This window comes from Schistocerca piceifrons, chromosome 8 (assembly GCF_021461385.2).
Source record: "Schistocerca piceifrons isolate TAMUIC-IGC-003096 chromosome 8, iqSchPice1.1, whole genome shotgun sequence".
NCBI lineage: Eukaryota > Metazoa > Arthropoda > Insecta > Orthoptera > Acrididae > Schistocerca > Schistocerca piceifrons.
Window position 1 is genome coordinate 54,608,930 of NC_060145.1, and position 14,447 is coordinate 54,623,376.

Sequence of the window (14,447 nt, forward strand, 5' to 3'; positions counted from 1 at the left end):
TTGTTAGATCGGTCACTGCTGCTACAATGGCAGGTTATCAAGATTTAAGTGAGTTTGATCGTGGTGTTACAGTCGGCGCAAGAACGATGGGACACAGCATCTCCGATTTAGGGATGAAGTGTGGATTTTCCCCTACGACCATTTCACGAGTGTGCCGTGAATATCAGGAATGCGGTAAAACATCAAATCTCTGACATCGTTGCGGCTGGAAAAAGATGCTGCAAGAACGGGACCAAGGACGACTGAAGAGAATCGTTCAACGTGACGGAAGTGCAACCCTTTCACAAACTGATTCAGGATTTCAACGCTGGGTCATTAGTGTCAGCGTGCGAACCATTCAGTAAAACATCATCGATATGGGCTTTCGGAGGCGAAGGCCTAGTCGTGTACCATTGATGATTGCGCGACACAAAGCTTTACGCCTCGCCTGGTCTCGTCAACGCCGAAATTGGAGTGTTGATGACTGGAAACGTGTTGCCTGGTCGGACGAGGTTCGTTTCAATTTGTGTCGAGTGGATGGACGAGTACGGGTATGGAGACAACCTCATGAATCCATTGCCGCTGCACGTCAGCAGGGGACTGTTCAAGCTGGTGGAGGATCTGTAATGGTGTGGGGTGTATGCAGTTTGAGTGACATGGGACCTTTGATGCGTCTAGATACGATTCTGACAAGTGGCACTTATTCTGTCAGGTCACCTGCTGAATACAGAAGGATATGTTCACAATTTACAGCATTGTTTGGTGCCTGCGGCAGAGGAACAGCTATAAGCAGACGATTGCTTTCATCAGGGTGGCATCCTGTCGCAAAGCAGCATCTATGAATGATAATGTTTTGTGGGGAATATTTTTGTGAAATGAACTGGCCAGCCGAACTGCTTAGAGTCCTCATGTGAACCCAATGGAACACCTTTATAGTTACAGTCAGGTCTTCGAAGGAAGCATTTGAAGTAAAAATTCGCGACATCTATGAACAGGTGGCCCCAGTATGCCAGTATCGCTAATTTTGAGAGGTGAATATGGGGCCTGAAGATGGCATACTGAATTGCCGAAACTGGTAGCGAAAAATAAAATAACTTCTTAATTTGCACCGCTCTTTGGTGAATTTCTTTGTTGCACCTTTGGGATGAGTTAGAACGTAGACTTTTCGCTGTAGACCCCAGCGCCCAGTATCAGTAACTTCTCTGGTTTCGGCTCTTTAGGAAGAATGGATCGATCTTCCTCCGGAGACACCCGCTGAAAGTGTCCCCAGCAGAAGCCGTCATAAAGATGAAGAGTGGACGCACCTGTATTAACGTCCATGTACATTCTATCAAAGAACGTAGGTATCACAGCTATGACACCTAAATCACCTTTACATCCTGTTACAATTTTATAGGTGATATTACAGTAGAAATTTTTTAATCAGTTGACAGTATCTGAGAAACCAAAGTCTCCTTATCATTTTACAAATCCAGCAGTTTATTAACAAAAACAGAAATAACATCTTTAAAACTTTTATGCATAGCTTAGAATTGACTGTCTCAGGAATCACAGACTAAAATAAGGAACTGACAAACTCAAGTCACGTCTCCTCAAGCAATGTAATCGGTAGCAGTTAGTTAATTTTGGTCCAGCATTATCACACACATGTGATGCGCTGGTTGACCTTGCTCTGAAGTCGTTTTGCACACGATATCAGTCTTAATGGCGCGTAGGACAGTAACTTGGGGAGACTGCCGTCTGATTTCTCTTCCCGCAAGTGCACGCTGCACTTGCACTGCACACCACCGTACTTGGGCCGCTGCTCAGTCCACCACTAGCTGTCGGAACGAGCCCTCCACGCCGAACAGGTCGCTGCTGGTTTTCGGCTTTCCTGGCCGTTTCGTTTCGTCGCTGCGGTACTTCCCGTCCTCCTTGAAGAATTCTCCAAGGCTTTCGAACCGCTTCCTCCACGGTGCTGCAACAGGTACAGTTCACAAAATGGGCCTATTTTTGTATTGCATATTTTACACATACAGACTTTGAGAATGCATGTGAACAAAAGCTACGTGTACACACACACACACACACACACACACACACACACACACACACACACACACACACGAAAAACCAGTCCTGAGTACAAGACTGCTCAGTGTCGCCCGCCATTGTCACCTATTGTTTCGAAGATGCTGCTTGCATTAACTCATTTGTTATTTCTTTACTGCCTAATTATTACATCTGCTTGTGGCAGGCAACAATTCGTGCATAACTGGCGGCCGGCCGCGATGGTCTTGTGGTTCTAGGCGCTGCAGTCCGGAACCGTGAGACTGCTACGGTCGCAGGTTCGAATCCTGCCTCGGGCATGGATGTGTGTGATGTCCTTAGGTTAGTTAGGTTTATGTAGTTCTAAGTCCTAGGGGACTGATGACCTAAGATGTTAAGTCCCATAGTGCTCAGAGCCATTTGAACCATTTGAACCATAACTGGCGAGCAGTCTGTACTTTCGGCCGGTTTTTCGTGCGCTACTCTGTATCACTCAGAGGCCAAGTTTATCCCCGGACCCTCGACATTGTTAGTTCTAGTATTTGCCACCTATAAAGGATTTCAGAAGACAGACAAGAAGATGTGTGTGAATGAGTTCAACATGGCTCCATATTCTACTCTTACAACCGTTCTGCTTGCTCGACTAAAATCAAACTGATTTCTTATCCTCCTCTCTTTTCAAATGAGCAAAAGTTTCTTGCTGGCCGGTATTTTCACCTTATAGGTCTCTAATATTCGGAACTTACTCCATTACAGATTGTCTCTGCTATTTCATGTTAGCACCAAAGTTTAAATTTATTATACTTCTCCACGATTTGTCCCTTAAGTTCGTATAAAACCTTATCCTTTTTATAGGTAAATTAATAAAATTCCTGCCTCAGTGTAGTGTTTACTACTCCTGACGTATCCAGGTTGTCTGTATGTGGACTGAATTAAATTACTTTAGTTTCGATATTCTTCCCGTCAATCAACAATTTTGTTAGCAGGGCTCTCGCGTAAGTTCTCAATATAAAAAATTCAAACTTACGATTCATTTTCTCTGTGGTTTTCTAATATTCCAAAAGCAAAGGGCACGCTAACGCAAGATCTTCGTTTCCGAAATCCAGACGCGATAGGCATCTGCGCAACCGATATCTGCATTTATTATTATTATTATTATTATTATTATTATTACATACAAATTTTATAATTGTAATTCATCAACGCCGTTACCCTGAGTCGACACGAACGCTTTTGTTGCCTTTTTTTTCAAGTTTTTATCGTATTCCCTACTTTTTATTCATCTGAAGTCATGTTCCACACCTGTTTGAAAATCTTAACCACCCACCGTTATTTCAGTTTCTGGTCCACCAGAAGTATTTCCATATGCAGCCCATTGCATCCTGTGTTTCTCCTGTTGCTTAAGATCTTCAGCGTTGCACCAGAGTCATTAAGTGAAATTGCTGTCTATTTGATTTTACGTTCAGCTTCTGTTGTACATGGGTGTTCTTGATTTAATCTAGTATGACACCGAAATACTTGTCAGTGAGCTAGAGTGTTGGTACCACTGCTTTATTGCTGTCCTCTTAAATCTTATTTCTGGACACTTTAAAACCAAATCTTTATCACAAATTCATGATTTTCCCTAGGCTTAAAAATGACAGGAAGAGATGGGAAGAACTTGTCTCTAAACTTTACATTACCTTTTTTACTCCTGCCTTTTTGATAGTTTAACAATACTTTAACTAACCAAATTGTTCCAAATCTTTCAGATTTTCGTGTCTAAAGATATTTCAATGACTTGTTAATTGTAATCAGTGCTCCCTCAAATGGACTGCAGTATTATCGCCTATAAGCTTCACATCAATTTGCTCGTCTTATGGCGATAATGGACAGTGCATACTTTAGATTATATTGTGCCATGGTCTGCCGCATTCTCTACATATGACATCCTATTCGCTGCCTGAAAGCTAACGTCTTCATTAATTACCGGTAATTCTTTGATATTCCTGTATTGCGTTTTATTTCAGAGGTTCTTACCCATTACACTTCTGCGACCACCTCTTACCTTTACGATGATTTAATTTCCACCCAATTTATGCCGTTGTCTGCTATTTGTATATTTGGCATTGTTCAACAGTCTTGAATGTATAATTACTGCATTTTCGTGACTTTCCCGCCCCTAGCACAAAGGGCTCTCATATTCCATTCTAGTTCAACAGTACTTCCATCTCTTTGGACTCATCTAGGGACCACTGCCTGGAATACCTGAAGTCTCATTCTTTCTTGATCCGTCAGTTTTATACTGATTTTATGTAATTTGAATCGGGTTATTACTATTCGGTAACTATAAAAATGTGCATACAACCCGCTTTATGTCATGAAGGTCCACGACATTTTTTCCTAAATGTTAATCTAAATAGGATGTAGTGTGGTTCATATCTTCCAAAGACTGATTTTGGCAGATGTATCTTTTCGGACTGCTACGGAGTGGAGAAACTTCTTTACAAGCATCTTGACATCTTACAGTACATGGTCCGACATTCCCGTCTTATTTACCACCCTTACAATGGCAATAAGCCTTTTTGGCTATCACATTTTATAAGTTCGTAAATTTACGTGTATTTTATTATTCTGATTACTTTATACCTATCTGATAAGAAGTCTTGAAGGTTCCCCCCTACATTCGTAACAGAAATTAAGTCTACACTCCAAGTCGTGCATACTTACGTTCAGTTTTCCTCTATAGAATTCTAACTCTTAACACTACTAAGTTTCAATTCCGAGACTATTTGCTTTTTTCGTGAACTCACTTCTCCCTCTCTTCAGCTGTCATCACTTTCGGAGAGAAACGGGGAATTAGTTTCGAATTTTTTCTCGGGAAATGGTAAATCTGCATTTCCTGCTAATATACCTAGAAATTCAACTCTAATAATTATAGCTGCGAACTGCAGTCCTACGCAGCTCATCAATGCCGAGTCTCTTTCCAGATAACATGTTGTTGTTGTTGTGGTCTTCAGTCCTGAGACTGGTTTGATGCAGCTCTCCATGCTACTCTATCCTGTGCAAGCTTTTTCATCTCCCAGTACCTACTGCAACCTACATCCTTCTGAATCTGCTTAGTGTATTCATCTCTTGGTCTCCCTCTACGATTTTTACCCTCCACGCTGCCCTCCAATACCAAATTGGTGATCCCTTGATGCCTCAGAACATGTCCTACCAACCGATCCCTTCTTCTGGTCAAGTTGTGCCACAAACTTCTCTTCTCCCCAATCCTATTCAATACTTCCTCATTAGTTATGTGATCTACCCATCTAATCTTCAGCATTCTTCTGTAGCACCACATTTCGAAAGCTTCTATTCTCTTCTTGTCCAAACTATTTATCGTCCATGTTTCACTTCCATACATGGCTACACTCCATACGAATACTTTCAGAAAGGACTTCCTCACACTTAAATCAATACTGGATGTTAACAAATTTCTCTTCTTCAGAAACGCTTTCCTTGCCATTGCCAGCCTACATTTTATATCCTCTCTACTTCGACCATCATCAGTTATTTTGCTCCCCAAATAGCAAAACTCCTTTACTACTTTAAGTGCCTCATTTCCTAATCTAATTCCCTCAGCATCACCCGACTTAATTAGACTACATTCCATTATCCTTGTTTTGCTTTTGTTGATGTTCATCTTATATCCTCGTTTCAAGACACTGTCCATTCCATTCAACTGCTCTTGCAAGTCCTTTGCTGTCTCTGACAGAATTACAATGTCATCGGCGAACCTCAAAGTTTTTATTTCTTCTCCATGAATTTTAATACCTACTCCGAATTTTTCTTTTGTTTCCTTTACTGCTTGCTCAATATACAGATTGAACAACATCGGGGAGAGGCTACAACCCTGTCTTACTCCCTTCCCAACCACTGCTTCCCTTTCATGTCCCTCGACTCTTATAACTGCCATCTGGTTTCTGTACAAATTGTAAATAGCCTTTCGCTCCCTGTATTTTACCCCTGCCACCTTTAGAATTTGAAAGAGAGTATTCCAGTCAACACTGTCAAAAGCTTTCTCTAAGTCTACAAATGCTAGAAACGTAGGTTTGCCTTTCCTTAATCTTTCTTCTAAGAGAAGTCGTAAGGTCAGGATTGCCTCACGTGTTCCAGTGTTTCTACGGAATCCAAACTGATCTTCCCCGAGGTTGGCTTCTACTAGTTTTTCCATTCGTCTGTAAAGAATTCGTGTTAGTATTTTGCAGCTGTGACTTATTAAGCTGATAGTTCGGTAATTTTCACATCTGTCAACACCTGCTTTCTTTGGGATTGGAATTATTATATTCTTCTTGAAGTCTGAGGGTATTTCGCCTGTTTCATACATCTTGCTCACCAGATGGTAGAGTTTTGTCAGGACTGTCTCTCCCACGGCCGTCAGTAGTTCCAATGGAATATTGTCTACTCCGGGGGCCTTGTTTCGACTCAGGTCTTTCAGTGCTCTGTCAAACTCTTCACGCAGTATCATATCTCCCATTTCATCTTCATCTACATCCTCTTCCATTTCCATAATATTGTCCTCAAGTACATCGCCCTTGTATAGACCCTCTATATACTCCTTCCACCTTTCTGCTTTCCCTTCTTTGCTTAGAACTGGGTTTCCATCTGAGCTCTTGATATTCATACAAGTCGTTCTCTTATCTCCAAAGGTCTCTTTAATTTTCCTGTAGGCGGTATCTATCTTACCCCTAGTGAGATAGGCCTCTACATCCTTACATTTGTCCTCTAGCCATGCCTGCTTAGCCATTTTGCACTTCCTGTCGATCTCATTTTTGAGACGTTTGTATTCCTTTTTGCCTGTTTCACTTACTGCATTTTTATATTTTCTCCTTTCATCAATTAAATTCAATATTTCTTCTGTTACCCAAGGATTTCTACTAGCCCTCGTCTTTTTACCTACTTGATCCTCTGCTGCCTTCACTACTTCATCCCTCAAGGCTACCCATTCTTCATCTACTGTATTTATTTCCCCCATTCCTGTCAATTGCTCTCTTATGCTCTCCCTGAATCTCTGTACTACCTCTGGTTCTTTTAGTTTATCCAGGTCCCATCTCCTTAAATTCCCACCTTTTTGCAGTTTCTTCAGTTTTAATCTACAGGTCATAACCAATAGATTGTGGTCAGAGTCCACATCTGCCCCTGGAAATGTCTTACAGTTTAAAACCTGGTTCCTAAATCTCTGTCTTACCATTATATAATCTATTTGATACCTTTTAGTATCTCCAGGGTTCTTCCATGTATACAACCTTCTTTCATGATTCTTAAACCAAGAGTTAGTTATGATTATGTTGTGCTCTGTGCAAAATTCGACCAGGCGGCTTCCTCTTTCATTTCTGTCCCCCAATCCATATTCACCTACTATGTTCCCTTCTCTCCCTTTTCCTACACTCGAATTCCAGTCACCCATGACTATTAAATTTTCGTCTCCCTTCACAATCTGAATAATTTCTTTTATTTCATCATACATTTCTTCAATTTCTTCGTCATCTGCAGAGCTAGTTGGCATATAAACTTGTACTACTGTAGTAGGTGTGGGCTTCGTATAACATAGTCCAAATCTATTCTCTTTAATCACTGTTTCCTCATACGCTCTTGACGACGTTAGGATTGACCCAGGCAGTAAGGTGCCGTCAATGGTTTAGATTTTTATTCAGAATTGTACCAACGATTGGGATGGAACTCAGTACTTACTACTGCTCCTCAGGTGAAGTGACCACTTAGGATGATGTTAGAACTTTAATACATTTTCCTGTCTGGAGGTCTGCCCTTCTCCAGCACTACTACATGTGTACTCTGCTCTGATTCCTTTGTTCATCAGCTTTTCTTCTAAACATATTTCGTTGCAGCATTTGGGACTCTGACGTACAACTTTTCTACTTATTTGCTAACTTGCTTAATATATGTGATTCTTGAGTTTCTCCCGGCGTATTTGATAATCAAAATATCCACGGGTGTACTGCCGGTCTACAGTGTCCAACGGGCACAATATTTCGGCGATCACACATGTCGCCGTCATCAGGTGAACTGACGGACTGAGCTCCTGTGAACGTGCCGGCACGGAGATCCGTACACTATGGCTGCTCAGGGGGAACTGGGTTCGGTCGCGGCGGCGGCCGATTTAAATACCCTCCGCCCGCGGCGCGCTCACTCCGCCGTCCGCGCCCCGCGCCACGGTCGCGCGATGGAACAGATTGCGGCGGCGTCTGAGATGACGTCGGAGTGATGGCTCTGTCCGCCGTGGTCGTCACAACTATACATTTGCTCGATTTACTCTTGATTAACCCAATCGCTGGTTCCCAAGCCTTGCTAAGATTATAGTCACAGTCACGGTTTATGAGGTCGTCATTGGTGCGAATTTCGATGGCCTCTCTAACAACGCTGTTCCAGTATCTCGACGTCTGTACCAGAATCCTCGTGCTTTCATACTTCATAGCGTGATTTTCCGACAAACAATGTTCAGCGACCGCCGACTTGCTCGGATACATCAGTCGAGTGTGCCTCTGGTGTTCACGGCATCGATCCTCGACGGTACGCATCGTCTGACCAATATACGACTTGCCACATTGACACGGAATCTGGTACACGCCGGCCTTCCTCAAACCGAGGTTATCTATGGCGCTCCCCACCAGTGCACGAGTTTTATTCGGAGGACAAAACACAGTTCCGACCCGGTGTTTCTTCAAAATGCGGGCGATTTTCCCCGAGAGTGCGCCTGTATATTGGATAAACGCAGTGCCTACCTCCTCCCTCGTGATTTCATCCATCTCCACAGGTTGTGATGTAGTGGTTGGGCGGAGAGCATCATCTCAGACACCTCCGCAATCTGTTCCACCGCGCGACCGTGGCGCGGGGCGCGGACGGCGGAGTGAGCGCGCCGCGGGCGGAGGGTATTTAAATCGGCCGCCGCCGCGACTGAACCCAGTTCCCCCTGAGCAGCCATAGTGTACGGATCTCCGTGCCGGCACGTTCACAGGAGCTCAGTCCGTCAGTTCACCTGATGATGGCAACATGTATTATCGCCGAAATATTGTGCCCGTTGGACACTGTAGACCGGCAGTACACCCGTGGATATTTTGCTTAATATCTGTTGCTGTCTGTTCTGTCTGTTGTCTCGTCGAGAGATAGTTCAATATGAGTTTCGTTAATTATTTCCGTTCATTCTGCACAGGTGTCAAAAGAACGTTAACCTCGTCACTCACCGCATATTCTCAGAAATTCCGCTCATGTTCTTGCTGGGCTTCTCTATTCCTCAGTTAGTAACTAACCACCTTCCACACGGGGCACGTCCACATCTCACCACTGACTTCTAGTATTAGCCGCACGCAGGTGACGTCAACAAGTGTATGGGCCTGAAGATGACGTTACGACGTTGAAACTAGTTGCCAAAATAAAATCGACGCCTTATATACAGCTGGAGGAATTTCTTCATTTTTAATATAAATTTATACCAGCTGACGTCCCACTGTCCTCCATTTCAACTATGGATGTACGAAGATTTCTTACAATTATCCTATCCAAGGCCTCCAGTCTCTGAAGGCTACAGTTCATCGTGAAGCATTCATTCACGTAGACTCTGATGACTGTTTTAATTCCTTTCCAGGAGATGACCTACTAATTACTCATATGTTTCGTCGACCAATACGCACTTTGGGATTCTATGACCAAGACATGCTTTGTCTAGTCCTTTGTCCTGTGTTGCCTCACCAAGGTAAAGCAAAGCACTTGCATTTTTTGACCCTTTGAATCCTTTATCCAGTTTCAAAGAATGTGTGTCCATGTTTTATCGTTCGGATTTTTGTGTGTCTATCGATTGGGAAAACGCAGGGTTGCGCCGTGGTTCTGCGCTCAAGTAAAGTGAAGGTCCCCCATAACTGGTAGGGTGTGTCAGTTCTAGTGTCGAAGGAAGACTCCGGTAAACATCTGCACTAGGACCATGCCTATTAAAGCACTGTGGTATTCAAAACAATCCGGGCGTTCATGGCAGTTTTACTCATCAATAAGTCTAAAATAATAACCAGTATTTGGCGGGAATCTTCAATTTTTTTATACTGCTATTGGTATTACGCACAATGCAATAAAAACTTAAATTCTGCTTTCAGAATACGACAAATTCGAGAAAATAATTTTGACATGTTATGTCGTTTGGAGTTTAGCTCCGTTGATTCTACACACTACGCTTGATGTAATTATTAATGCAATGGCGTTCTGTCGGGGCGTCTGCGTACCTCTGTCGCAGCACAGGAACTCTGGCTGTGACAGTTCAGTATCTCTGTCCACAGACGACATAAAAAAAAAAATAAACTGTCATACGGCTTTGCTGCTCATTTCCTCGCAAGAGTTCAAGGGCGCTGCTCACGTGAAAGAGCGTTACTGCGATTGTTTCCAAGTTTATAATTTGGTTTCATGCTTTTTAGTTAATGTAAATTGATATTACTAGAGCAATAAGTAAACAACCCAATCACGTACGATGCATATATCCGGACAGGACCCTGACGTTGCAATTGTGTTTTGTACAGAAATTAAATATATCTGTAACAACGCACTACTCTGTTTTTAGTGCTCTTGGTAATGTTCTCTCCTAATATTAAGCCCTTTGAACAGCTTTTCATAGTTTGAGCAGGAAAGGGTTAACATATTGACAGCCATAACGTAGTTCATGAAGCCCACTTCAAGACCTGTAAAAACTCACCTGCGACTATTTCTATCGGTCCCGCACTGCCGCCGTACTCATTCGGCAGTATGTCTTTGTCGAAATACTCCAGCAATGAGTCCAAGTTGGAGTGCATTACAACCTACAGCACAAGAAGGCACGGATGAAACACAAATCTATTAACAGTAAGAGTAAAATCTGATAACGAACGACTGATCACTTACCCTCCGCCTGATCTTTTCCTTCATCAGGGGAAGAAACAGTCCGGTTATAGCCTCGGAAAAACTGGGGGCGTTCACGAAGTGCATTGCTTTCATTCTCAGCGGGTATGCATCCTGCAACAAGGAAAAAAATAATTTACGTTAATTTGGCTCAGGTATGGAAGATGAAGTAGATAGCATGTGGGGATGGGTTGCCCTAGACGAAATTCAGCAAATCGTGAATTGCTCTGTTGTGCCAATCTCTCCATCTCCAAGTTTCTTCTACACATAACTTTTCAGTTATTAAATTTATATATTTCACCCACTGGCGCTCCTCCTAGTAACATGGAAATTATTCCTGAAGTGTTAATACAAGTCCTACCATCCTGTCCATCTTCCTGTCACTGGTTTCCGCAAATTCCTTTCCTCATCGATTCTGTGGAGAATTTCATATCAATACCTTTCATTTTCAGTATCATTTAACACTACCTAGATTGCTAAATAAAATTTGTGTTATTTCATTCATATCTGTTATTCAGAAATTGCAGTATATATTTCAGAATAAAATTCAGTCAAAAGTGGCTAACGTATTTTTGTTTCACTTTACCAGTTTCAACAAATTAGTCTGTCATCTTCAGAGGCCTACAAAAATGGTGATACCATATGTCGTTAGAGGTTGGCTATACATTTATGTAAAGTATGAGAACTATACCAGAGAAACAAGTCCTGACATCATCTTCGTAGAAGCATAATGCCATTTTATGTCAAAAATGTACATATCACATGCGTTTTTAGTAATCATAGATGGCAGTAACCGAATCATGTGTATATCAAGCTGTTGTAGCATATTGCATAGCATCTCTTATAGAATGTGACAATTTGATGATTCCTTTCATATACTAGAACTATTTGTGATGGTTTTTAAAAATGTATTATTTATAACTTCCTTATATACCTAGATTATATTTTTTATATGCTTTTATGTATGTAATGCATCTGATTGTACTACTTAATTAAACTGCATTTTTTTTTGCTTTAATAGTGATCATTGACTTTTGTGGAGTACTAAACTCCTTAAATGTTTACTTACTTTTGCTTCTGAAATACTCCACATAAATTTTCCATGAGTGAACAGTTTAAGCTTTGTGTAAGTGTAGATGCAAAGAAAAGAGCTAATTGGTTTACTTGAAAGACATTATTAAGGAACTCTATAACCAGTATTGAAGGTAACTGAATAGAACTGTGATCACAGTAAGTGATTATTGACCATTCCAGTTTAAGGCCCAACTTAAGGAATACCTGCTTCTCAAGTTTATTGAAGTGTTTATACTCATGTATTTGTGTATAGAAATGTTTCCTCATTGTGTGTTACTGGAAGTGCTCGGTTATGATATTAGCGAAATGACAGAATATTTTCTCGGTCCCCATCCTAAATGCTGAGCCATAATTACAATTATGACAATACATAGTATTTGTGGATTATTCCATTACTTCTTGGTAGAACAGTTCCATATTTAAGGTTGAATAACAAGTACATTGTTTGTGTTCTATTGATTTTTGTTTATTTCAAACTAGTTTTCAGATGATTACATCATATCTATGAAACAACTGACTAGCATGTGGAAGGGACAATGATTCTTAGGTAATCGCACATTATAGGTAAAGATACAATCACTTGAACAGTATGTGGTGCATCATACTTGTTCCTTAATGTTGACGTTAAATTTTGCAGAATGGCCAATGTTAAGCACAATAAATAAACAATTAGAATATATAATCTTACATTATTATAGTGTATATGGTTATGATGCTACAATTTGTGAAGTTGTGGCATTGGGTGAGAACTGTCTAACTGAGCACTAGCAATGTATCTCGAGAAACAATCATGTTTTAAATTTTTTATGCAATGGGTCATATTTAACAAAGTACATGGCAAAAATACATACTATTAAAGTAGTACAAGTTATATTGTTGAAGTTTGTCTGGTCAGGAATAGAAAATTCCAATGTGTTTTCTGTAACAGTATGTCATTGTGGCAGTTTGTGGTTATATGGCTGGTTGACAGCATCATGTGAACCTTAAGAGTGGGGATGTTCTCAGCTATAATTGATCATTTAAAACTACAAGCTAAATGTGTGTGTACCTCAAGTGCTTCTAATAGGCTTAGTTTTCTTCCTTTGTTGGTTGCTTGTAGTACTACTGTGTTAATTTGGTATTTGTGTCCTTCCTTCAGTGAAGGTGGAGATTGATTTACGTAATCTCCAGCTGTGTTTGTGTTCAATGAGCCTTGTTGTTGTAGCCCTGCCTGTCTGACCAATATCAAGTTTGTCACAGCCATTGAAAGTGTATTCCACATCTGTTACTTAATAAATCTTATTTGCCCTTACGTTTAATAGGGTAAGGGCTGTAGTGCCTCTTACATAAAATGATGTTCCATAATTGCAGGATTTCAGAGTTTTGGCTAATTTGTCGGATAGCTTTCCTAAATACGGGATAGTACACCAGTTGGTTTTGGATATGACTGTTGCTGCAGAGGGAGCATACACACAGGGTAGCATTTTTTGTTTCTGTGCAAAATGTTGTCAATTAATTAAGGGGGATGGCCACTGTTTGATGCAATATATTTAATGGCGTCTAATTCTGCTTGAAAATTCTGTTTTGACATTGGTATGGATGTAAGATGATATACCATGGAATGAAAGGCAGCATGTTTGTGAGATATTGGTTGTTGTGAACATGAGGGTATTACAGTGTCTATTGTTGGTTTTCTGTAAATTTCAGAGCTATGTGTATTTATAGTGTTATCTATGTTGAGATCTAGAAAGTTAATTGATTTTTCACCAGTTTACATGGTGGACTGTACGTTTTTGTGCTGTGACTTTAGATGTACAAATAATGTGCTCAGTTGTCTTTCAGTTACAGTTCACACAAACACACACATTATGTGATCTACATATCTGTACCAATATTTGATATGATCACTGAGAGGCTCACTACATAGGAACTGTTTCAAAATGGTCCATGAAGATTCCTGCTAAAAGAGGACTGACATGAGACCCCATTTCCAAACCCTCTGTCTGCATAGAGTACCCTCAAATTGAAAATAATTTTGTTGTAAACATGTCTGAATGGCCTGTTTTATGTCTTCGTCTTGTACAGGGTTGACACCTGGCCTGTACAGTAGTACTGTCAAAATATCAAGGCGTTCTTTCACTGGTATGTTTGTAAATAAACTGCCAATGTCAAAAGATACTAGTTTTGCACTATGTGGAATAGGGAAGTCTCTAGTTTTGTTAACAAGGTCTACTGAATTCACAATTCCATACTTAGATTTAAATTTTGTCTTGATTTTCATACAGAAATGAAATTATTTGGTAATTTGATAGTTTGGTGTGGTGTAGCTTGTCACAAGAGATTGTAAAGGTTATCCTTCCTTGTGATGTTTAGGTAGTCCACACAGTTTAGGAGGTACTGGGTTCATGTTGATGAAATACTTAGCTTTATCCCCACTTTTAAGCTTGAGATAATACTATCCATCAACCACATGCCCACAAACTGCCACAATA

The 14,447-nt window shown here is 40.9% G+C and overlaps 1 protein-coding gene across 1 annotated transcript in view; it reads right to left on the reverse strand.

The window, feature by feature from the left end:
- Positions 1–1,434: 1,434 nt before the first annotated feature.
- Positions 1,435–14,447, reverse strand: part of LOC124711749 (alpha-tocopherol transfer protein-like) — a 160,901-nt gene continuing 147,888 nt past the window's right edge. Inside the window, exons 5-7 of the mRNA XM_047241962.1 lie at positions 10,906–11,016; positions 10,721–10,823; positions 1,435–1,936 (exon numbers count right to left, since the gene is read on the reverse strand). Coding sequence (XP_047097918.1) covers positions 1,785–1,936; positions 10,721–10,823; positions 10,906–11,016 — 366 coding nt within the window. The 3' untranslated portion in view covers positions 1,435–1,784. The remainder of the gene's footprint in view (positions 1,937–10,720; positions 10,824–10,905; positions 11,017–14,447) is intronic.